The following is a 25,262-nucleotide window of genomic DNA, read 5'->3' as shown; positions in this document are numbered from 1 at the left end:
GAATGTTGTTCACCCTGAGTCTGGACGGCCATTGTCAGGGCCTGAATGGACTCATTTGTGAGCCGTGCTTGAAGCTCAATGGAGGCTAGCCTGCTCTCCATCACAGACATTCTCGCACGTCCCTGTGACAGTATCACAGGGAGTTGCTCACGTTCCTGTGATACTATCTGAAATTCCCTCTCGTGCCTTTGCCACTCATGCAGGAGTCGGACTCTTCCATCCTCTGTGCGATTGTGAAGAGTGCACGTGGCACCTGTTCCAGCACCTCGCAAATGTGCTGCTGTCTCTCGATCATTCTCCTTTTAAAGGATGGCCCCCAAAGTTCCGCATCTGCGTCCAGCTAAGCAGAGCCTGGAGAGGAGTGCACCCACCCACACAAACTCTCCGCAGCTGCCCCTGCCACCAGTGTCTGCTCGTGCTCGTGTGTGGTAACTCATCAGGTGCCAACCCAACTAACTGAGGACTAGGTCCCACCGAGGTGTGAGTATCTGCACTGGTGGATGGCTTGCTCAGATGTGACGGTGCACCCTCAGAAGCCGGCAGGTCCTCTGAGGAATCACCCTCTGCCGTCACAGCGGTCGCTGAAGGCCTGTATGAGAACAGAAGGTAATATTAAGCATGATCACAGATGTGTCATGTTGCGATTAGCACACTGAGGTGCTGAAGATGGCAAGGCATGTTCACCTCAATTTGTATTGTGTGTGCTCAGTGTTAAACGTGTGATGACATAACTTTGTCGGGTGCCAGTTTCGGCGTCCCCGACAGACAGGCACTCGAGGGTTTGGCTGAGCTCCAGCGCCTCCTGCTCCGCATCTGTGAGGATGACTATTTGTTGCAGCCCCCACTCCAGTCCTCGCCCTCTCCCGTGCATTCTGGGCTCTCTTCTCCTATAAGGGGAGAAAGTACAGGTGCATGAATGAGTGATGGTGACGTGGCCAACAGATGAATGCATTGGTTTGGGTGCGGCTGACCGTGAAAGAGATGCATCAGAGGGTGAGTATGCGACAGAGCCATGACATTGTACGAGGATTGGTTTGAGTGGTAATGGTGGGGTGAGTAATGGGGAGGTGAGGAAGTGCAGGTAAGTTTAGGATGAGCCTTAAGTGGGTGTGAGGAGTGATGTGGTAGAGTAGTGTTGGTGGTGCAGAATGAGTTGGGGGGTAGGGACGGTGATGTGGAAGATGGAATGTAGGAGAATCAGTAAGTGTACTCGCTTTGGCTGACCTAGTTAGGTCATTGAAGTGCTTCCTGCACTGGATCCAGGTGTGGGAGATGCTGCTGCTGGTGATCTCCTCTGCCATCTAGAGCCAGGCCTTGGTGGCAGAGGCAGGCCACTTCCTCCCATCCGCCGGGTAGAACACATCCCTCCTCCTCCTCACCCCATCCAGTAGCACCTGGAGTGAGTCATCGCTGAATCTCTGAGCAGCCTTGCCTCTGTGCTGCTCCATTGTGGTGAGTGCGTGTTTGCTCCAGGAACAGCCATTGGAGGGTTGCCCCTTTAAATAGAGCTTTTCCAGATGACAGCCCGTGATGCGGGTGCTCAGTCCACCCGCTGCACAGCGTTCAGACGGCAAACCTGGAAACCACGTTAAGTGGCTCCAATTGACTCTCGATCGCGTGGAAAACTGACATTTTTTATTGGGCTGGTTACCTACACGCCCAATCACCCTCTTTTCCCCCCCCCCCCCCCCCCCCCAAGCTGCCATCCTGCCTCCATGCTAATATCGGGGCCCTTGACTGAGGGACTCTGAACACTTGTTGACCATTTGAAGAGGTTGGACAATAAATATAACCAACTGGACTCCTGCTTAACTACTTTGCATGAGTAGGGGCTATGTAATATAATTGTTGAGTAGCAGGCCAAGTGGTAAGTAATCTATTTGTGCAATGGTGCATCTTAAACTGTATGGAGCATCCATTTCTATCATTACAAATGTGTTCTGTACAGCACTAACCATGAAGTGATAGGACGCAAGGGGCCATGATTCACCACTTAAGTTTTCTGGTCTTAACTATACTATTTTGGTAGAGGCGTCAAACAGAGTTGTAAGAAGAGTCACCATGGGTTTTGGTCACTTTCGAACAACGTGCTCCAGAATGACACTGACAGAAGTTTGGGACCTAGCAATTTTCTCACCCATGTAACAAGAGAATGATGTATGTGCAAACAAGAACAAAAAAAATGGAAAAGAATTGGATCATTGTTTTCACTCCATCAAGCATCCCAGAAGTAAGTCTAGTTGACTGGGTGTTGGTGAGCTGCCTACCTTGATGAAATCAGCACTGACTGATGAAATGAAATTCTATCTGCTCTTGTAAGGATGCTGTGTGAAATGAGTTTAGGCAATCTTTACCCAGTTCTGATAGGTGCAAGTTTGTAGGAAGCCAGTCCACCAGCACCTTTCTGAATAAACTCCTGTGCTGGTAAACATTGAAATGTTAGTTGATTAAACTCCAGCAGTGTCCCTACTCATACTTTGGAGGGAGGGCACATCCTTGTCTCTTGACAACCTGTACCTCTTTAGTGTTGCTTTTGACTTAGAAATAATTTGAAGTTTAATCTCATCTCTGGACCTTGAGTTTTAATCTTACAGTTTTTAGACATAATTTTGTACTAGCTTTAGGGTAGCCTTTTGTTCCCAAAGTTTAATCGCACTTTCATTTACTCTAAGAAAATGTATTATTTGCCTTCCATATTTCTAGTCTTAGGAATTTTTTCAAAATTTGCTTCTAAAAGTTAAATGGTTTAATTTCTAGTACAAATTGCAAAACTACCAGTAATGTTGAAAAGTAGTAAAGTGCTGCTTCAATGACAGCTAAGACATTATTTGACTGTTTAAATTTCCAACACCAATTCCAAAAGTTGTGGACTAATGTGTATTGGCCTAGAAATTATTTCAATTTTAATTTCTCCAATTTGAATTTTAATCTTTAGTCTTTACATATATTTTTAAAAGTTCTAATTTTAGTCAGTAACTATATTCCTTATTTTTATGGAAACAATAAATTCATCAAAACAATATTGCAATCAATATTCGGCAAAAGAAAGCACTACTTCTGTGGATTACTTAGTGGCTTGATTTGGAGACTCCAGTATCATGCTGGGATTCTGCATTTTGGATACCTGGCTGATCAAAACAAACTGAATTGCTTCTTGAAGTTCTATAATAAAGGTGGGGGAGTTAGTGAAGATAAGAGTGAGCCCAAAATTCCAATCCAGGCCAACGTGGTAACCCGGTGGATCACTGGATTGAATGGTGTAAAGTGGGGCGGAACCCGATTCCAGTGGGACGCCATCTCACTTCTTAGGATGTTCCCTTTTTCAGTAATGGGTGGGAGGATTTTCAACCAGCCTCTCTTCATATCAGGGGAGCATTGGGGCCATTCTTGAGTTATCCTGGGAATTATACAAGTTTTCATTGGAACTCTTGCCAGCTCTGAGCTAGTGCGAGATTCAATGGGGCCAGTGGAAAAGCCACAATGTTTGTTCCACATCCAAAGATAATTGATTCTAGAGGTGATCAATGCACTTTAACTGTGCCTACAAATGACTTCCTACCGAGCAGAAGATTTTTCCAGATGCAGCTTCTTTGGCCCAGGAAGGGCCTTGGGGGCATCTAAGGTGGAATGGCTGAGGGCCACTCCGCCTTTCAGTGGTGGATTTCGGCAAGCTCTGCTGAAGTGCCCTAGTGGATACCCACCTTGACCATGCAAGAAACCCACAGTGTGGGACAGGGTTTGTGCCCTTGTGCCTGGGCAAACGGGGATTTCAATCTGCTGCACTGGCACCGAATTTCAGGCCCAGTATGTTAATATATGTCTAGAAGTCTTTCTGAAATGTGGACTGCAATGGTTTCTTCAAAATGTACCTCATTAAATTTTAAAAAAATTATTCATTCTTGCAATATGGGTGTTGCTGGCAAGGCCAGTATTTATTGCTCACCCTTAGTTGCCTTTGTGAAGGTGGTGCCTTCTTGAACCGCTGCAGTCCACGTGGTGAAGTTACTCCTACAATGCTGTTAGGTAGGGAGTACTAGGATTTTGACCCAGCGATAATGAAGGAATGGCGGGCAATATATGTCCAAGTCAGGGTGGTGTGTGACTTGGAGGGAATCTTGGTGGCAATGGTGTTCCCATGCAACTGCTGCCCTTCTAGGTGGTGGAGGTCGCGAGTTTGGGAGGTGCTGCTGAAGAAGCTTTGGCGAGTTGTTGCAGTGCGTCCTGAAGATAGTACATATTGCAGCCACGGTATGCAGGTGGTGGAGGGAGTGAGTATTTTAGCCAGTGAATGGGGTGTTGATCAGGGGTGGTGATCAAGTAGACAGCTTTGTCCTGGATGGTGTTGAGGTTCCTCAGTGTTGGTGTACCTGCCCCCATCCTAGCAAGTGGAGAGTATTCCATTACACTCCTGACTTTTAGGTGGTGGAGAGTCTTTGGGGAGTCAGGAGGTGAGCCACTCCCGCAGAATACTCTGCCTTTGACCCGTTGTAGTAGCCATGATATTTATTTGGCTGGTCCAGTTGAAGTTCTGGTCAATGTTGACACCCAGGATGTTCATGGTGGGGGATTTGGGGTTGGTAGTGCCATTAAATGTCAAAGGGAGATGGTTAGACGCTCATTGGTGATCATCATGCCTGGCACTTGTGTGACATGAATGTTACTTGCCACTTATCAACCGAAGCCTGGATGTTGTCCGGGTCTTGCTGCGTGTGGGCATGAACTGCTTCATTATCTGAAGAATTGTGAATGGAGCTGCACGCTTTTCAATCATCAAGCTAGTTCTGGAGCACAGGTCTTCAGCACTACAGTCAGGAGCCCGTATCCTTTGCTGAGTCCAATGCAGTCAGATAATTCTTGATATCACATGGAGTGAATCGAATTGGCTGAAGACTGGCATCTGTGATGGTGGGACTTCAGGAGGTTGAGGAGGATTACCCACTCGGCACTTCTGGCTGAAGTAAGTTCCCACAAATCAGCCTTGTCTTTTGCACTCACCTGTTGGACTTCGACTTAATTGAGGCTGGGGATGGTTAAGGAGCCTACTCCTCCTGTTAGTTGCTTAATTGTCCACCACCATTCGCAACTGGATATGGCAGGACTGCAGAGCTTTGATCTGATTCAGTGATTGTGGGATCATTTAGCTTAGCATGCATTTAGTCCTGTTTTGTAGCTTCATCAGGTTGGCACCTCATTTTCAGGTATGCCTGGTGTTGCTCCCTGCATGCTCTTCTATACTCCTCATTGAAGCAAGGTTGGTCATGTGGCTTGATGGTGATTGAACAGTGATTGAACAGGCCATATGGTTAGATTGCGGAGGAATACAATTCTGCTGCTGCTGATGGCCTGAAGCTCCTCATTAATGCCCAGTTTTTAGCTGTTAGATCTGTTCTTAGTCTATCCCACTTAGCACGGTTGTAGTGCCACATGACACGATGGAGTGTCCTCAGTGCGAAGACAGGACTTGGTCTCCACAAGGATAGTGCGGTGGTGACTCCTACCAATACTGTCGTGGACAAACACATCTGCGACATCCTGGTGAAGATGAGGCCAAGTAGGTTATTTCCTTACATTGGTTCTCTCTCCATGTACCGCGTCTAATCTGGCAGCTATGTGCTTCAGGACTCAGCCAGCGCGGTCAGTTGTGGTACTACCGAGCTACTCTTGAAGAAGGACATTTGAAGTCCCCCACCCAAAGAACATTCTGTGCCCTAGCTACCCTCACTGCTTCTGTCAAGTGATGTTCAACATGGAATACTGACTCACCAGCTGAGGGGGAGCGGTAATCAGCGCATGCCCATGTTTGACGTGAAGCCATGAGATTTTGTGGGGTCCGGAGTCAATGTCGAGGATCCCCAGGACCACTCCCACCCAACTATATACCACTATCCCTGGTGGGCCTGTTCTACTGGTGGGACAGGACATACCTGGCGAAGGCGGAGTCTTGGGCATTGGCTGTTAGGTATGATTCTGTAAGTATGATTATGTCGGGCTGTTTCCAAAATATGGGACAGCTCTTGGCAACAGTCCCCTTAATAAAAGGATTATACTCTGATGGTTGGAAGCATTGTCTTTGAAGCTATCTAAGGCCATTCATGTGAGAAGTTAGGAAACACTTCTTCACACAAAGGGTGGTAGAAGTGTGGCACTCTCTCCAATAAAAAGCGGTAGATATTTTAAATCTGAGACTGATAGTTTTTTGCTAGCCAAGGGTATCAGGGATATGGAGTTAGGATTCAGATCAGCCATTATCTCATTGAATGGCAGAACAGGCTCGAGGGGCTGAGTGGCCTACTCCTGTTCCTAGTTTTTCCTCTCGTCATCCCCTTTCTTTTAAAATGTAGGAACATAGGAACAGGAGCAGGCCATTCAGCCCCTCGTGCCTGCTTCGCCATTTGATAAGATCATGGCTCAATGTACATGCTCAATTGCAATACAGACTGCGTGAATTTACTTGACTGCCAGTTCAGATGTTTCTTTAACTTTTTTGAGTACTGCAATAGCATTTCTGTGCTACAATTAATATAAACTAGAGTGCAACTTCTTTCCAACAAAATTTATGTTAATTCTATAAATTCTCTAGCTTTAAACATTTACAGGAAATGTTAATATGTCAGACCCAAAGTGAATTTTGCTAAATGCTGAAAATTCCTCTTGGTGAGCGAAGAGTTAAACAAGGTGGTACAGCATGCCTTAGAGAAGTGTAGTTATGGATTAACCTGTTCAGTCTTGTGTGGTCAAGCTCATCTTAATTTAGTTGGGTTGGCCTTGCAAGGACACAAATATAAGAGCTGTAAGCAGGACCCAGAAGAACTTATAGTTACACAATAGTCTTACGCAAAGGTGTTCATTCCTCTAAGGTTGTTTACAGATCACATGTCTGCCAATTGTGACACATTCAATCTTGTACTTCTCCATTCAAGAGGGGAGGGGGAAGATAACCATGTACTGATTGGTACCTTGCAGTGAGGGTGGAGACTTATGTTCTTTGTAACTTTTGGGGGTGGGCGGGAGAAAAAGAGAGAGAAAGTCACTGGGTAGGACTACATCATAATTTGTAGTTTAGCTGAGATATCTATTCCGTGCACAGATGACAGATTGCCCGCACATGCATTCATTGGTTAGATCAATGCTACTATTTCCATGCAGTTTTAAGAAAAAAAAACTCCGTGCATGTTAGAAGGGTGTGTTCATAGAAAATCAGGAAGCAACGCAGCAACGGATTGCGTTGTAAAGTGTACCCAACAATAGTGCAGGTGTAGACGTTGCCTACGAGTTGCTTTTGTGATAACTAACAGCTCATCAACTGCTGGGCAGGGCTACCAGATCAGGTATTTTTTTAAAACCTGAAATCTGCCATAACTGCCCTACACCCTGCACATAGCAGACCTGACTATGAGTTTGCTACAGTTGAAAGAACTTTCTCAGTCTGATCTGTATCGAAGGCGCCAAGAGCGTCATGACAGCTTTGGAACTGCAGGTTTAGAGAAGAAGAGGTTAAGGTATGTAGATTATGAGTTGATTATTAACTGCACTTGGCGTGTATAAACTGTATGGAGAAATTCTTCAAATCATTCCGACTTACATTCATGCAACTAATGGAATTGGTGGAATTCTTGCCTTGAGGGGTGGAGTTATAAAATGTACAAAAGGCACTTAATTGTAAAGCGTGTGCAGGTGTTTGTGTTTTGAAAAACTTCTGGATTTTGAAAGCCAAGTCGATTCTTATAATCGGTATGCTATCAGTCACCAAGGACTAATATGGTAGCTGATTAAGCTTGACAATAGACTGGCAGTAAACTTGCACAGAAGTTATTTTGAGATGTGGAGTATTTCAAGCCTCTTTCAGTAGATGTTAATAAAATACTTAATTTGCACATTAACTGCAATTCTTAAAATCTTAAATAAAAGTCTTGCAGTAAAATGAAAAGTGACTGGTACGGGTTTTGATGTTCCATTGTAGTTTTCTTTGATTTTTGTCATGGAGTGAGAGGGCTTATTGAGCTGAAAATTATTTTGTGGACATTGGCAGAATGGAGATCTACCTCATGACTTTTAAAGGAGCACAGCATTTAGAGAGATAGAGATCTGTGTGACGGCAGGAGTGCTTTCATTGTAATGTGAGAACTTCTTTTGAGTCTTGCATAGCCTTTGTTTTTCATTCAGTTCCTATTTATAAATGGCTACTCCACGGCTACCTATAGACATTTACTAAATGTGATGCATTCTGCAGATGTCACCATTTGAGTCTTACTGTGGAATGTGCCTGTAGGGGACAGTGGAGTTGAGTATAGTTTTCATTTCTATGCATAGGTTAGGGGGGGTCATAGTTTGTATCACTGAATAGACTTACTCCCTGGTGAGACTTAGTAGCCATTAGGGAAGTACAAAGTTTTTCATTACATCAGTCTAAAAGTGATCGTCAGTGCAAGGTTATTGTTTTACAACCAAATGAGCTATAGGGAATCTAACAGAAAGTACTTCATATTGAAAGTATTCCTATCTTTCGTCTACCCTCCTCAATGTGGTAATATTCTACTTTAAGGTATCTTCCTTAGAATAATTTACCATTACAAACTAAAGATTTTTTTTGCTTCAATTGTATCTAGCTGATCATTGTATTATATTTTTTAATAAATTAGAAGATTTCTTCTGACTACGGAGCGGAGGTTACATGGAGATGTTTTAATATAAAGAATTTGCTTCATACTTGTGATGATGAATGAACAAAACTGAAACATTGTTGAGAATGCAAAACATATTCCAAATCTTGAAGTTTAACTTTTTATCAATGTGAATACCATTCACTTATTTGAGTTCACAACACCCAGGATTCATGTATCCCTTGTTTTGTTTTTATTCTTTTGTGCCCTCCTCCCCCATTCAAGTAGGAATGATATAATTGTGTTGGTCCTTTTTAATGGAAACATAGTTATTCAAAGATGATTTCAGCAATCTTTAGTGGATTTTTACATGTATGCAATTTGGAAGGTCTGTTCCTTTATTTGTAGGTTCATAAGGGGGATGGTCACATCCATCTTGAATTTCATCCGAAACATTATTGAAGTAAAATAATTCAAGAGTGCTTTTACAGATGCTCGCCCAATTTTATGAATAGGTTCCTGAGAGTACAATCCTCTCTAATTTTAAAGTTAGATTTGATTTTATAAATTTGTACTTCATTAGGATGGATAATGCTGTGGTTGTTCTGAACGTTCAACTTAATCTGTTTCAATAAAAATAACATTATAACTGCCAGAACACAGTACCATAAGAGTTGTGCTGGTGAATGTTTCATGGTCTGCAGTCCTTAGAGTTACTAATATTAGAAATATAAAACCACTTTAAAGTTTGATCCTGCATTTTCCAGTGTAAAAGTAAATTTAGCTCAAAATCTACTCCCCATACTCACTAGTTCCCCTTGTAGATTCCTACAGATTGATCTATTGCTTTTGCTGTAGGAAATGATGTGTGTAGCCTTGAATAGAACAATAGAATTGCTCTCTTAATAATTGGGTTGAAAATTGCTATAGAGATTAAAATGGTCTGTTTTCATTGGGGGTGGGAGATAGAGAACATATTGTTATTGCTACATTTGTTTGCCTGAGGGTGTAGGACATGAAAGAATATTTTGAAGCATGGTGAGAATGCTTGTTCTTCTCTCACTCCGTACCTCTGCTTTGTACTTCCCTTTACATGGTGAGAAACCAACCATGAAGGCACCTCCTACTATGAGGCCCATCACATTGCTGATGCTGAATGCAAACATCAGCTGAGGAAGTCTCACTTATCAAAAAAAAATCAAGATTCCCAATCATGTGTATCCGGGATCCACTGTTCAATCTGCGGCCGTTCATTCCAAGCAAAAAGTAGGTTTCGTCAGTCACCAAAAAACTCATGCAAAAATGAGATGATATTGAAGGACCAACAACTTCCCTCAATTAGTATGGTTAAGATCAGGAAGAAGTTTTATAGTGAATAGAGATCTGATGGCAGGGTCTTGCATCTTTCAAATACAGTAACAGGCCCAACAAAATTAAAAATTCCAATTTTTAAATCGACTTTTAACAAAATACTCTGGCAGGCTACATTGTGCTATGGGTTTGTAAGGATTACTTGCAAGGAAGACAATGGAATTCCTGTCTGTCTCTAATTTTCGTTTTACTTGTTAGCAAGTTTCGACTGTTGTAATTTGTCTAATCTTATTGTAAAATGTTTTATCCACCCTCCTCCCCCTCTCTTCGAACCTCTGGTTTTCTGGGATGATGTGGCTGCTATTCACATAAAGTTACGTAACTCTTACACCATTTGGAATTGGTTAATTGTATTGGAATGTTTGTGGTGAGTTTAGAGCCACTGCAAGAGTACACATAGTACTTCTGAGGTGAGGGTGGGTTCACACACCAGCAAGGGATGCCAACACTTGCATTTATTTTGAAATAATCAGAATAATCAGAACCCATTTTTTGTTCTGACTAAATCCTTAATATTTAGGATTTGACACATGTTGAGAGCTATAAGAGCCTTTAAAGTACTGGAAGTGCAGTGCTAGCACACAGCAGAACAAGTCTAGTATTTAAAAGCCAGCGACTATCTTTCTAATGATTAAAGGTGCATTTTTTCTGTTGTCTGGTGGTGTCCCATACCCATATTTTCAGAATTGAGCTTGTCAGTTCATGTTATTCATAGTTTCCTTTCACAGTTTCTGCATTGGTTTTGAAAGCAGAATGAGGAATGTAATACAACCACTTTGAAAGGTCTCTGTATATTAATTGCATGTGTGCAAGTGGTTGGAAAAATGCTGATAAGCATAATCATGCAGGATCCCCTAGATTATTGGAAAACTTAATTTACAGTTTCAATATGTTAACTGAAAAAGTGAAATTTTGAATTAAAACAAGTAGTGTCTTGTACTTTTGAGTACTTATTCAATTGTATGAAGAAGTTCTACATCATCTTTACCAAGCAAACTCCTTTAGGCTGTAGTTACCAATCTAAATCCTGCCATAGGAATGTAGTTGGGAAGGGACACTGAGCTGTGGAATTTTCCAGCCTGAATTGCTCTCATTTTTAAAGATAGTTGTTGTTTTAGCAGGAGTCTGATGGTTATCGCTACGGCTAGAAGAACTGAACTGTTCTCATCGCTCAGTTTTGTTAGCTTTTCACTGTAATGACTGTCTATTTTGGAATGAGGCTGAGTCATTAGGAAATGTGCACTGGGTGTGCCCTGAGGGGAAAATTATTTTAATTTCTCTGTGATGCTGTTAGTATCTATTTGTTTCTTAATTATTATTTTCTTACCTAGTTTGTATTTTGATTACTGTAAAGATGAGCATTGTAAAGACCACACTGTCACCTGGTTGCTCACAACTTTAGCTTTAACTTGACTGTAATCCAGATTGTTTGACATCCAATGCTGTCTTAATTAGGTAGTTTTGTTTGTTCTTGGCTCCAATATTATCGCACAATATCCTATCTACAGTGACCAAGAGGAAGAAGTTGATGTCATCAGTCGCACCCTAAATCTGTAGGTTGAGCATGGATTGGTATTGTCAGCTGTGAATTGAGACAATGATTCAAACCCCTCGCCTTAAAAGATAAGTGGTGGCAAGTGGCCTGTGGGAAGAGGACAAGAAATTGTTCAGAGTTTAATGTATAATCTAGTTGGAGTACAGATACTTCTCTTTTTTTACTTTTGATAATGTACAGCATTCCGCAAAAGAGAGCGGACAGGCAGCGTGCTTTCAGACCTCTATCAGTGCTATGCTTAATCTACTTACTTAAAGCACACCACTAGTTTTTAACTGAGCAAGAGGCTATGCTGTGCATGTAGTATTAGTATTTTTTTAATTAGTAAATGCATTTGTAATGAATCAATATAGAATCAGTACTTCCTACTGAATATAGATAAATCTGTTCTCGCCGTTTCAAGATAGCATTGACTTTGAATAGAAAATGTACTACAGATACTCAAAATAATTTCTTAGTGGAGTGTACATTACAGAACTTCACTGCCCTTACCTATAACTATTTTAAGTGGTGAACGATTAACCATGTTAAGTTTATGCAGACATCCAAGCTGTATGTGATGCCACCAGGATTGATTGAAACTTTAGGTAATGTTAAAGCTATGTGGCTGTAGAATGTACTAGGAAAACAGAGCTATGCTCTTAATGCTTGAGGGTTATACAACAGGTCATGTGCTACTGTCTATTTTGGCTCAAAGTAAACCTGAAGGTGACTTGAATGTAGTACCTGACTGACAATTCAATTAGAATACACTGAAGTGAGTTTCAAAAATAAAGATTTTGGAGAGATTTGACAGTGGTGTTCCCCAAGGGTTGGTACTAAGACCACTGCTTTTCTTGGTATATATTAATGACTTGGACTTGGATGTACAGGGCACAATTTCAAAATTTGCAGATGACACAAAACTTGGAAGTGTAGTGAATAGTGAGGAGGATAGTGATAGACTTCAAGAGGATATAGTCAGGCTGGTGGAATCGGCGGACACGTGGCAGATGAAATTTAACGCAGAGAAGTGCAAAGTGATACATTTTGGCAGGAAGAACAAGAAGAGGCAATCTAAACTAAATGGTACAATTCTAAAGGGGATGCAGGAACAGAGAGACCTGGGGGTATATGTGCACAAATCTTTGAAGCTGACAGGGCAGGTTGAGAAAACAATTAAAAAAGCATAGGGGATCCTGGGCTTGATAAGTAGAGGCATAGAGTACAAAAGCAAGGAAGTCATTATGAACCTTTTATAAAACACTGGTTCGGCCACAATTGGAGTATTGTGTCCAGTTCTGGGCACCGCACTTTTAGAAAGGATGTGAATGCCTTAGAGAGGGTGCAGAAAAGATTCACTAGAATAGTTCCAGGGGTGAGGGACTTCAGTTATGTGGATAGACTGGAGAAGCTGGGGTTGCTCTTAGAGCAGAGAAGGTTGAGAGGAGATTTGATAGGGATGTTCAAAATCATGAAGGGCCTAGACAGAGTCAATAGAGAGAAGCTGTTCCCATTGGCAATAGGGTCGAGAATCAGAGGACACAGATTTAAGGTAATTGGCAAAAAAACCAAAGGCAATATGAGGGGAAAACTTTTTTTTAATGCAGTGAGTGGTTATGATCTGGAATGCACTGCCTGAAAGGGTGGTGGAGGCGGATTCCATCGTGGCTTTCAAAAGGGAATTGGGTAAGTACTTGAAGGAAAAAAATTTGCAGGGCTGGGGAGTGGGACTAGCTGGGTTGCTCTGAGAGCCGGTACGGGCTCAACGGACCGAATGGCCTCCTGTGCTGTAACCATTCTATGATTCGAAAATAAATGGATATACTCCTTGTAGTTCACAACAAAAACATTTCAATTTTTTTTGACAATGAGCACTAATGTGGCAGGGTTTTCCTGAAGGTAGGTTGTTATAAAATGTTCAAGCCAGCAATTAGATTGTGATTAAATATTTGTTGTTAGTGACGCATGGTTTTAGTTTCCTAGGATCCTATTACACTATTAATTAGAACAGAACTGGATATCAGATGAGTAGTTTGACATCACAGAGGCATTGTCGGGGGTCAAGAGAGGAGTTGGAGAGGTAGAGCTGGGTGTTGTCATCATACATGTGGAAACTGATCCCATGTCTGCAGATGATGCCCCCAAGGGGAAGCATGTAGATCAGAAAAAGGAAGAGGCCAAGGATAGATTATTGGGGTACTCCAGAGGTGTGGGGGTGGGAGGAGAAGCCATTGCTGGAAATGCTCTGGCTACGATTGGATATCGTAGAACCAAGCGAGGACAATCTCACTGAGCTGGACAATGAAAGCGAGGCATTGGAGGAGGATGGTATGGTTGACTATGTCAAAGTTGCAGAGAGGTTGAGGAGGGATAGTGCACCACATTCGTAACATTTGTGACTTTGAACCAGGCTGTTTGAGCTATGGCAGGGACAGAAACCTGATTGGAGAGATTAAAACATAGAGTTGCAGGAAAGATTTGAATTAGTGGACAAGGGCAGCTGAATGGATGGTCTCAACCTTAGTGATAGAGGAGTCCATGAGCTTCTTGCACTTGTTAGGGTGGAGGGGGCAGGGGATAGGGCTTTAAGGAGACATTTGGTAGTGGAGAAACAAGCCTGGCATTTTATTGCTCTCCAGCATGATCGTGGACTGATGGACAGCTTTGGCAGAGGAGAGTGAAGCCCAATGCCCCTTGATGTGGTCCAGCCAGATCTGGTGATGGATGGTTCAATCAGTTGTGTGCCGCATATGCTCATGTCTGCGTCCTTTTGAATTGAGGGAGCGAAGATAGGGTCCATACCAGGGGGAACGGCCAGGTTGGAAGAAAGTAAAGGTTTTACTGGGGACAAGGGGATCAGAGGTGGAGGTGAGAGAATGGTTAAGTAGATCAACTAATGTAGAAGTATTATGGTGAAGAGAAGTCCAAAGACTAGATAGTTGGGAGTTTAAAAGTGTAGTTGAAGGTGACATGGAGAGTTTTTGTTCTGCAGAAAATGTAGAGGCAAGAGATTTGATAGAGATGTTCAAAATCATGAACGGTTTTGATAGAGTAAATAAGGAGAAACTGTTTTCAGTGGCAGAAGGGTCACAGATTTAAGGTGACCGGCAAAAGAACCAGAGGCGACATGAGGGAAAAAAAATTTACGCAGCAAGTTGTTGTGATCTGGAATGCACTGCCTGAAAGGATGGTGGAAACAGATTCAATAGTAACTTTCAAATGGGAATTGGATAGTTACTTGAAGGGAAAAAATTTATAGGGCTACAGGGAAGTGGGACTAATTGGATAGCTCTATCAAAGAGCCTCCTTCTGTGCTGTATCATTCTAAGGGCTGATACAGGTGAAAAGGGCCCAAGAGAGGCCAAGAGAAAAAAAAATGACATAGAACTAATGGGCTTGATTCTAGAATAGCAGCCAAAGTGCGTATGTGAATGGATACAGAAGGAATTCAGGCTACATAGACGTGGCAGGGATTAAGAGAAACCTATACTGGTTGCAAACAAGAGGACAAGGAAGATATGAGAGAGTTGAAGTTGAAGTCTGATGTTCAGTGATGGGAGGAAGTTCACTATAAATACAACAGTAAGCCTCTCTGTGTCAGAATAATAGTGTAAACAAGATCGGAGTGTTTTCATTTATTGCACCGCAGGATGCCAGTTAGCCTCAGAAACTCCAATAATTTGAAGACTTTTGTGACGAAAGTCGTATTTTATTGTGCTTTATTTTATCATGCATCTTTTTGCCTCAGTATTGTTTGTGTTTCTCTCTTTGCCTGCATTGCTTTATCCAAAAACAGAATGAAATTTAGACAGTTATCTTTTCTAAATGTTTCCTATGGCCATATCAGTTTCAGAGCTTTGACCAAATGTTGAGCTCCAATCACAAGATCCACTATTTGTAAATCTCCTGAAGGAATCCTTTATCCCGGTGTCTGTATGTCTCTTTCTCAAAAACAACAACTTGCATTTATATAGTGCCGTCCACGTAGTAAAATGTCCCAAGGGGCTTCACAGGAGCATTATCAGACAAAATTTGACACCAAGCCAGATATTAGGACAAGTGACCAAAAGCTTGGTCAAAGAGGTAGATTTTAAGGAGCAACTTAACGGAGGAGAGAGATCGAGAGGTTTAGGGAGGGAATTCCAGAGCTTATGGCCTAGGCAGCTGAAAGCATGGCCGTCGATGGTGGAGCGATTAAAATCAGGAATGCGCAAGAGGCCAGAATTAGAGGAGCGCAGAGATCTCTGAGGGTTGTTGGGCTGGAGGAGGTTACAGAGATGGGGAGGGGCGAGGCCATAGAGGGATTTGAAAACAAGGACGAGAATTTTAAAATCGAGGCGTTGCTGGACTGGGAACCAATGTAGGTCAGCAAGCAGAGGGGTGATGGGTGAATGGGACTTGGTGCGAGTTAGAATGTGGGCAGCAGAGTTTTGGATGAGCTCAAGTTTATGGAGGGTGGAAGATGGGAGGCCGGTCAGGAGAGCATTGAAATAGTTAAGTCTAGAGATAACAAAGGCATGGACGAGGGTTTCAGCAGCAGATGAGCTAAGGTAAGGATGGAGAAGGGCGATGTACCTCATTTGGCTATAAAGGCAGCTATCCTTCTGTAAATAAGGAGTCCAGAAGGAAAAGTATTCAGGATATAATTGTGGTTTTAAAGAAATTATTGTACTACTTTTTTTGACTTGGAGATCCATGTTCTTGGGTCTTACAGACATCATAATGCAGCTATCATTGTGCTGTTGTCAAGAGACATGTGCACATAATCAAGACTGATAATTCAGTGAAATACTGTTGCACTGTTGGGAGGTGCCGTTTTTCGGATTAGGTGTTAAACCGAGGCCCCTCCTGCCCCCTTGGGTGGATGTAAAAGGTTCCATGGTGCTATTCAATTAAGAGCATGGGACTTCTCCCGGTGTTCTGACTCAACATTGATCTCTCAAACAACATCACGAAAAAACACAGAATAACTGGTCACTTATCTCATTGCAGAACCTGGCTGTGCACAAATTGGCTGCCATGTTACAACAGTGATTACACTTCAAAAGTACTTCATTGGCTGTGAAGCACTTTGGGACATCCTGAGGTTGTGAAAGGTGCAATGTGAATGCAAATTCTTCCTTCTTTGCTGTTCATTGTTTCAAAATAAGATGATATGGTAATCTGGCAACACTAACTCCCCATCTGCAATGGCATGGTAAACTTCCCTCTATATGGAGCTGTCTTCTAAGGCATTAATGTGCATTCATATTTGTTGAGGCTCGCTCATTTGGTTTAAAAATGTAGCCTATTGTAATGTATCTTGCTCTTTAAGCTCCAAGTTTTTAATTGAGTTTGCGATCAATCAGTCTTTTTAACTATAAATCTCACTCCTTACAGTTCCCTGATCTGAGAGCTATCTGCAGGTGGAATTCTGCTTTTTAAAAAAATTGAGAGAACAGCTTAGTGTTTCATTTTAGATCCAGCTTTTTGAAGATTGAACACCCAGAAACTGCATTAACTTTTTTATCCCCTGAAGCTTTTTTAAAATTAATTAGGGCTTCCTCACTCCACCCTCTCTCTTTGTGTTCAGCACCCTGGATCATCCAGTGTGGTAAAAGAGCCATTCTTAACTAAATAGCCACATATTAAAATGCTCAGTTATACTGACCCAAATAGTATATCATAGGAACATAAGAATTGCTATAGGAACACACATCCGTTCGTTTTTTCTTGTGTTAAACGAAAAAGACCAAGGTTCATTTAGTTTGCCTTCCACCATCCTGGTAGTCGCATGATGCAACCGAGTATAATCTTAATTCAGTTCCATTATGGCATTTTTAAAACAAACTTAAAATGGTTTTGTTACACTATATGGCCACGGCTGAAAAGGATGAGATGAGGTAAGTCAGAGAACAGTGATTAGGTGATGCTAAGCTTAGGTTTTAATAGCCTGAAGATGGTAGAAAAAAGGAAGATTGAGCAGAGGTAAGGAATTCCACAATTCCATTTTATCGTCCTACAAAAAATGAGTTTGAGTAGGAAACTGTGATAACTCTTGATTTCAAGAGGTGTAAGAGTCATATCACTTTTTTGCAAAATAAACCTCTTCAAACAATCTCAGGATCACATCGAGTATTGTGTAGAGAAAGGTCAATTCTGTAACTTGCTTTCCTGAAGTTCATTTATATCATTTGTAGTTAACTCCGATATCAAAAGATGCCACTGCCAATCAAACTGCACTTTTTTATTTGGATGTGGGTAGAAAAATTTATGTGGCAGTAGAAGGGTAGAAAATTACTGGGCAAGGCAAGTTCAGGTGTAGGTTAGGGTATTGAAGATAAGGAGTTGTTCAGTGTAAATGCTGGACGGCAGCAAAAGGAGATTTCAGCAAGGAATCTGCGGGTCGGGGTGAGGGTAAATGTAATGGTCACTGAGGAGGAACTTGAAAGAAAAGTAGTGAGTTTTTGAAATGAGGAAGAATATGACCACATGCCAAGGTGTGTCCTGGAGTTGAGTACCACAGTGGTTTGGGCAGGGGACATGGTGAACTTGTAGCCTGGCAAGGCAACCTTAGTGAGAAGGAAAGAGATGCTGTCAGTGAGCCAAATTTTGTTTAGGCTGGGAACTTAATGCTGTATCCAAAATGAGGGATTGGCATTTTGCAGGGTAATGATGGAGAGGGTGGTAGCCAGATTTGCTGGGACAGAAGTATTAGAGAGAACATGAGCGTGGAGAGAAAGATTAAGACGAGGTTGGAGAAGTTGACTCCTGAGCAGATAGGTTAAGTGCCAGGAGTAGGGGTTTAAGTAATTCGAATAGCTGATTGGAGAGAGTCAGCAATGTGTGTCACAATAGTTGGAGCAGATGAGGCTGTGAGCAGGTCAGTGAGAAACGAGAGCCTCAGGCGATGGCAGACCAAGTGTTCAGCAGGATAGAAGTACTGGTTGGCACAGGAGATTGACCAGGGCATGGTGCAGTGAATCGAGGACAGGAAATATTAATGGCGAAGATCAGGGGGAAGCAGGAGATATGGTGGGGAAGCAAAATGTGGCAGGGGGGCAGAGGACCTTTGGTTCAGAGGAACAGACAATATGCACACACGTGGACAAAGAAATAACTAGTATTGCAATTGATTTTAATTTGGGAATATCAGCACACTTCCAAAGCTTTATTTTGGTGGCACAACAGAAGGCTGGTCAGCATTTGCCTGGAGGTTAGAAATTTGGGGCCTGCCTTGGTTCTGATTTCCAGGTCTTCTGTTCTAGTAGGCTCTGTACATTATGGAATTGCACTTTTATCATAAAAGCTCTTACACACTGTAACTGAATGAAGAACAATGAATCTAAAACCAGCAAGAGATGGAATTATTACAATAATCTCCCTGAATTGTGTCTGACTCAAAGATCTCAGCTGCCCATCCAACCTCTCTTGTGTTTGCTAGGACAATTTATTTTTTCTGAACACCCATTTTGCCAATCTGAGATGGAAGGACTGCTCTTCAGAAAGCTAATACTTCTGGATAATTTCTAGAGTCTTCTTGATGAAGCTAAAATCATGTTGGAAATTTTGATGGATAATTGCCTTACCAGATCATACACAGCTATGTTAAAGCTGAAATAGAAACAGAAAATGCTGAAGAAGCTCAGCAAGTCAGGCAGCATCTGTGGAGAAAGAAACAGAGTTAACGTTTCAGGTCGAAGACCTTTCGTCAGAACTGGAAGATGTTAAGAGTTAAAGTTTTTGAGCAAGTACAGAGCCAGGGAAAGGGCAGGAGGAGGGGCGGGGGGGGGACAAAGAGCAAAAGGGAAGGTCTGTGATAGGGTAGAGGGCACGAGTGATTAAATGACAAAAAGGATGATGGTGCAAGGCAAGGAAAGTGGTAATGGGACAGGGTAAGAAACAAAAGATTGATAGCTGTAAATGGCAGCAGTAGAACTATTACCAGCACTGGCTGACTGACAAAATGGGAGCGGTGGTTATGATCTGAAATTATTGAAATTAATGTTGAGTCAGAGGTTAAAGCTGATTCCTTCATACCAGAAGAGTGCCTTGGGGCACTGCAATGAAGGAGGACTGGTCAGGGAGAAGTTTTTTTTGGCTCTGTCTTTTGATGAGAGGATCTGAAGTAATAAGGATTTTCTGTTGCTGACGGCTGCAGGCTGTAAAATTTCATTTTATTTTATGATGCAGGTGTGATGTGAAAATGTGCCAGAATAGATGCAAGTAGCACATGCCACACCATCTGTGGATCATAACACCACTGTTCAATCTAATTTGCTCAAAACATTTAGTGAGAACAGCAAACCAAGGGAGTTTTTTACTGTTACAATGTTTTTCCTGGAGTAGTTTTTCCTGGAGTAGTTTTTAATGCAGTAGAAGTTATAACCTCTGAAAGCTTATATGTGGACCTGCAATTATGTTGCCTGTTTAACCAACAATTTTATGTATTTCAAGTCTTTTTTTCCCATTATTTTACAATTATATATGCACAATGACTCTTGACTTCTCAAGTTGATTATGTTTTAAGGCTTTTTACACTGGATATTTTTCTCAGATTCAGTATCACAGACCATACACGTTGAACCGATGCTCCCTATGATCCAGGGTATGCCTTTACCTACCCAAAATCTAGATAAATATCATTAGCTTGGGGTAGAACAGAGAATCCTTGTCACTATATTTTGGCAATATAATCCCACTTCAGGCATCTCCTGGCTCTTCCCTTGATTTCCAGGAACTATAGGAATTCAAAAGGGTGTTTGCCCACACAAATACAACTGCCACCTGTAGTAGGATTCATGAATATCTGCCATTGTGTTTGAGCTAAATGGCTTGACCTCCTATCAGAAAACAAATGATCCTGTCTCACCTGATTGTTGCTGGTACACTCTAATTCACACCTACTAGTGATCACATTTTGAAGAAAACGCACCAGACAAGCAGGTACAGGGTTACAATTTATAAATGTATGTGGCCTTACTGTCTACATCAGACAGTTGCTTGACTTTGAGTCTGGTATGAAAAAGCTTGTGCTATTTTGTCTGTGAACCTTAATTTTTAACTGTGTGTACTGTGACCAGCAAGAAAGAAACCAATAACCTTCAGCATGGACAAAAATTCTTGTCACAAAATGGAAAATTACTCTAAACCTCTCTAAATACCTTTTGATATTTGGCACTTATATGTCATTCCGCCATCCACATTTGTGCATGTTTACAACTGAATAATGTAGTTAAAAACCACATGGCCCCTGTAGAGAGGCAAATTGAATGAGATCTGGGTAAATTAAACAGATGAATTAAGAAATGGCAGATGGAATTTAATGGGGCACAATGTAAGGTAGTCCATATTAAAAAAATTGCTTTTAATGTCTTAAATGTTCAAATTGTCAAAGGTAAAGGTGGTGGGGTAGCTCTGTTAATAAAGGATGAAATTGGTATAATAGTGAGAAATGATCTTGGCTCAGAAGATCAAGATGTCGAATCAATTTGGGTGGAGGTAAGAAATAGCAAGGGAAAGAAATCACTGGTGTGAGTAGTATATAGGCCCCCTAACAGTAACTACACTGTAGGGCAAAATATAAATCAAGAAATAAGGGGGGCTTGTAATAAAAAAGGTAATGCAATAATCATAGGCAATTTTAACTTTCACATAGATTGGACAAATCAAATTGGCAAAAATAGCCCTGAGGAGGAGTTCATAGAGTGTATTAGGGACTGTTTCTTAGACCAATACGTCAGGGAACCAACCAGGGAGCAGGCCATTTTGGATCTGGTAATGGGTAACGAAACAGGATTAATTAATGATCTCAAAGTAAAGGATCCCTTGGGAAGCAGTGATCATCACATGATAGAATTTCACATCCAGTTTGAGAGCGAGGCTCGTGGGTCTGAATCTACTGTATTAAACTTAAATAAGGGCAATTATAAAGGAATGAGGGCGGAATTGGCTAAAGTGGACGGGTTAAACAGATTAGATGGTATGATGGTGGATAAGCAGTGGCAAACATTTAAAAAGATATTTTATGACTCGCAACAAAAATATATCCCTGTGAGGAGGAAAGACTCCACAAAAAGGGTGAACCGACCATGGCTAAGGAAGTCAAGGATGGTATCAAGTTAAAAGAAAAAGCATACAACATGGCAAGGATTACTGATAAGCCCGAAGATTGGGAAAACTTTAAAAATCAACAAAGGATGACTAAAAGAATAATAGAGGGAGAAAATAAATTGAGATTAAACTAGCAAGAAATATAAAAACTGACAGTAAAAGCTTCTACAAGTATATAAAAAGGAAGCGGGTAGCTAAAGTAAACATTGGTCCCTTAGAGGATGAGACTGGGGAAATAATAATGGAAAACAAGGAAATGGCAGAGGAATTGAACAGATATTTTGCATCTGTCTTCACATAATAACATACCAATAATAGTAGAAAATCAAGGGGCAAAGGGGAGGGAGGAACTAAGAACAATCACTGTCAGTAGAGAAAAAGTACTAGGTAAACTAATGGCTCTAAAGGCTGGCAAGTCCCCTGGACCTGATGGCTTGCATCCGAGGGTCTTAAAGGAAGTGGCTACAGAGTTGGTGGATGCATTGGTTGTAATCTTCCAGAATTCACTAGATTCTGGAAAGGTCCCAGCGGATTGGAAAACCGCAAACGTAACACCCCTATTCAAGAAGGGAGTGAGACAGAAAGCAGGTAACTATGGACCAGTTAGCCTAACATCTGTCATTGGGAAATTGCTAGAATCCATTGTTAAGGAAGAGGTAGCAGGACATTTGGAGGCTCATAATACAATCAAGGAGAGTCAACATGGTTTTATGAAGGTGAAATCATGGCTGACAAATTTACTAGAGTTCTTTGAGGAAGTAACGGGCAGGGTGGATAAAGGGGAACCAATGGATGCAGTATATTTGGATTTCCAAAAGGCATTCGATAAGGTGCCACGTAAAAGATTACTGCACAAGATAAGAGCTCATGGTGTTGGGGGTAATATACTGGCATGGATAGAGGATTGGCTAACTAACAGAAAACAAAGAGTCGGGATAAAAGAGGCATTTTCAAAATGGCAATCTGTAACTGGTGGGGTGCCGCAGGGATCAGTGCTGGGGCCTCAACTATTTACAATATATATCAATGACTTGGATGAAGGAACAGAGTGATTCATGGCCAAATTTGCTGATGATACAAGGATAGGTGGAAAAGCAAGTTGCAATGAGGACACAAAGTGTTTGCAAAGGGATATTGACAGGTTAAGCGAATGGGCAAAAATTTGGCAGATGGAATATAATGTGGGAAAATGTGAGGTCATCCACTTTGGGAGGAAAAATAGAAAAACAAAATATTATTTGAATAAATAATATTACAAAATGCTGCGGTACAGAGGGATCTGGGTGTCCTCGTACATGAAACACAAAAAGTCAACATACAGGTGCAGCAGGTAATCCGGAAGGCAAATGGAATATTGGCCTTTATTTCTAGGGGGATGGAGTATAAAAGCAGGGAAGTCATGCTACAACTGTACAGGGTGCTGGTGAGACCACACCTGGAGTACTGCATACAGTTCTGGTGCCCTTATTTAAGGAAGGACATACTTGCATTGGAGGCAGTTCCCTAGGTTATTTCCGGGTATAGAAGGGTTGTCTTATGAGGAAAGATTGAACAGGTTGGTTCTATACTCATTGGAGTTTAGAAGAATGAGAGGAGACCTTATTGAAACATACAAGATTATGAGGGGACTCGATAGGGTAGATGCTGAGGATGTTACCCCTCATGCGGGAATCTAAAACTAGGGGGCATAGTCTCAGAATAAGGGGTCGCCCATTTAAGACGGAAATGAGGAGGAATTTCTTCTCCCAGAGGGTCGTGAATCTTTGGAATTCTTCATCCAAAAAGCTGTGGAGGCCGAGTCATTGAATACATTCAAGGCTGAGTTAGACAAATTTTTGATCAGCAAGGGAGTCAAAGGATATGGGGAAAAGGCAGGAAAGTGGAGTTGAGGTAAAAATCAGATCAGCCATGATCTCATTAAATGGCGGAGCAGGCTTGAGGGGCCGAATGGCCTGCTCCTATCTCTTATGGTCGATGGTCTAATTGAACCCAATTGATCCATTGACAAAGGTGGAAAAACTAAGATTGGAGTGTAATTATCAACTGTTAGCACAAGACTAATCAAGTACTGAGGTACTTGGTATTCAGTTACAAGTTTAAGAGGTTATTTTAACCTTCTTATAGCTCATTGAGACCTCATTTAAAACACATTGTACAATTTTAGTCACTAAACTTTGAAAGGTCCTCAATACATTGAAGAGGATTCAGATAAGAGTGAGGAAGAGGTTATGGGCATAGTCTAATTAAAATTGAACTTGCTCTCATTGAAGAAAGTGGTTGTGATCCAATCCTGAAACAACTTGCTTATGTTCACATTTTCCATTTACTTCAGCACATTGAATTTTGAATTGCAGTCACAGGATCAGAGGACATGAATGTGAAAATGTGCTAAGCCTCCAGCAAAACAAGCTCTGTGAATGATGTATGAAAAGGAGCTGACTTGTTGAGTGAACACACTGAAAGGAGTTGATGACCGTAAAGCACGATACCTGCTCAGCCGCTCATAACTCCAAATAGGAGTTGATAAATTGGACAGCAGTATATTCTAATTGGATCACTCATTGCCTGTAATTTGAGAACTTTCACATTTGGGCTATATTTTTTACTGATAGAATGTAAAAGTATGTGCGATAAGGTTAGAATACAGTAGTAATTGTGGTTATAATTCTGATGACTTGCTTTTTTAATTTTATTTTGGGGTGGGGTTATGATATTTCCATCTGTTACCTGTCTGTAGGTATTTATTAATTTCAGCCAACATTGTCCTTCCATTGTATTGGGTGGTCTCTGCTCCCAGGCACTCGGCAACGGTTGTTTGGCATGGGCCCTCCCCTTGAGTTGTGAACATGGAGATAAAAAACATCCACAGGCACAATCAGATCAGGTTTTTAAAACAAAGCTGCAACAGCAGCAGGATCAGCAAAGGCAGTTAGAATATTAGAATGCAGGAGAGTAGTTAGAAGTTATTTTGCATAAGTCAAGTAAGGTTGATACGGGGACGGGTAACATGTTTAATCACTGCACCATTGGCGGCCATGCCTTCAGCTGCCTAGGCCCTAAGCTGTGGAATTCCCTCCCTAAATCTCTCCATCTCTCTACCTCTCCTCCTTTTAAGACGCTCATTAAACCTCTTTGATCAAGCTTTTGATCACCTGTCCTAAAATCTCCTTATGTGGCTCGGTGTCAAATATTGTTTGATAACACTCCTGTGCAGAGCCTTGGGACGTTTTACTATTTGAAAAGCGCTGTATAATTACAATTTGTTTTCATTATTTTCTATTATTTTGCAAAGACAAGTTGTACTGATTGAACTGAGTCTGATCTTAACTGTTGCTGTGTATGTTCACTTGCTTTGACGTAAATCGGTTAATAATTTGTATCTAGCCTAGATTGAAAAAGCGTAAGTCTGGGCACATCGAAAGACTCCATATTCAGTTCAAATGTCATGGGCGACGCATTATTGTATCTCCTGGATTACCCTATCATATAAGTAGATATTGGGCAGTGTGAGCCAGCTCCAGCATATAAGGAGCGTGGGATCTGCTTATGGGAGCAACTGACTCCACTGAAACTGAGACGATATCTACAACAGACCTGAACACGTAAAACAAACCCATAGACGTTATGCCTTGCTTCTCATTTTCTTAATCTGAGGTTAGTTC

At 41.6% G+C, this 25,262-nt stretch overlaps 1 protein-coding gene across 6 annotated transcripts in view; it reads left to right on the top strand.

Annotated features, from left to right (window-relative positions):
- The window catches only part of LOC137322935 (LIM and senescent cell antigen-like-containing domain protein 1), a 134,960-nt gene that overhangs the window by 51,285 nt on the left and 58,413 nt on the right, over nt 1-25,262 (top strand). Inside the window, exon 1 of one of the 6 annotated variants that reach the window (XM_067986177.1) lies at nt 7,159-7,499. The exons of 4 other annotated variants lie outside the window; for them this stretch is intronic. In XM_067986177.1, the coding sequence (XP_067842278.1) occupies nt 7,393-7,499 (107 nt within the window). In that variant the 5' untranslated portion in view covers nt 7,159-7,392. Of the gene's footprint in view, nt 1-7,158; nt 7,500-25,262 lie in introns of those variants that run through there. One more of the 6 variants, XM_067986178.1, reaches the window with a different exon arrangement.

The sequence above is a fragment of the Heptranchias perlo genome, chromosome 6, assembly GCF_035084215.1.
Source record: "Heptranchias perlo isolate sHepPer1 chromosome 6, sHepPer1.hap1, whole genome shotgun sequence".
NCBI lineage: Eukaryota > Metazoa > Chordata > Chondrichthyes > Hexanchiformes > Hexanchidae > Heptranchias > Heptranchias perlo.
The sequence above is the reverse complement of the archived record's forward strand: the minus strand, read 5'-3'. Positions and strand labels throughout refer to the sequence as shown.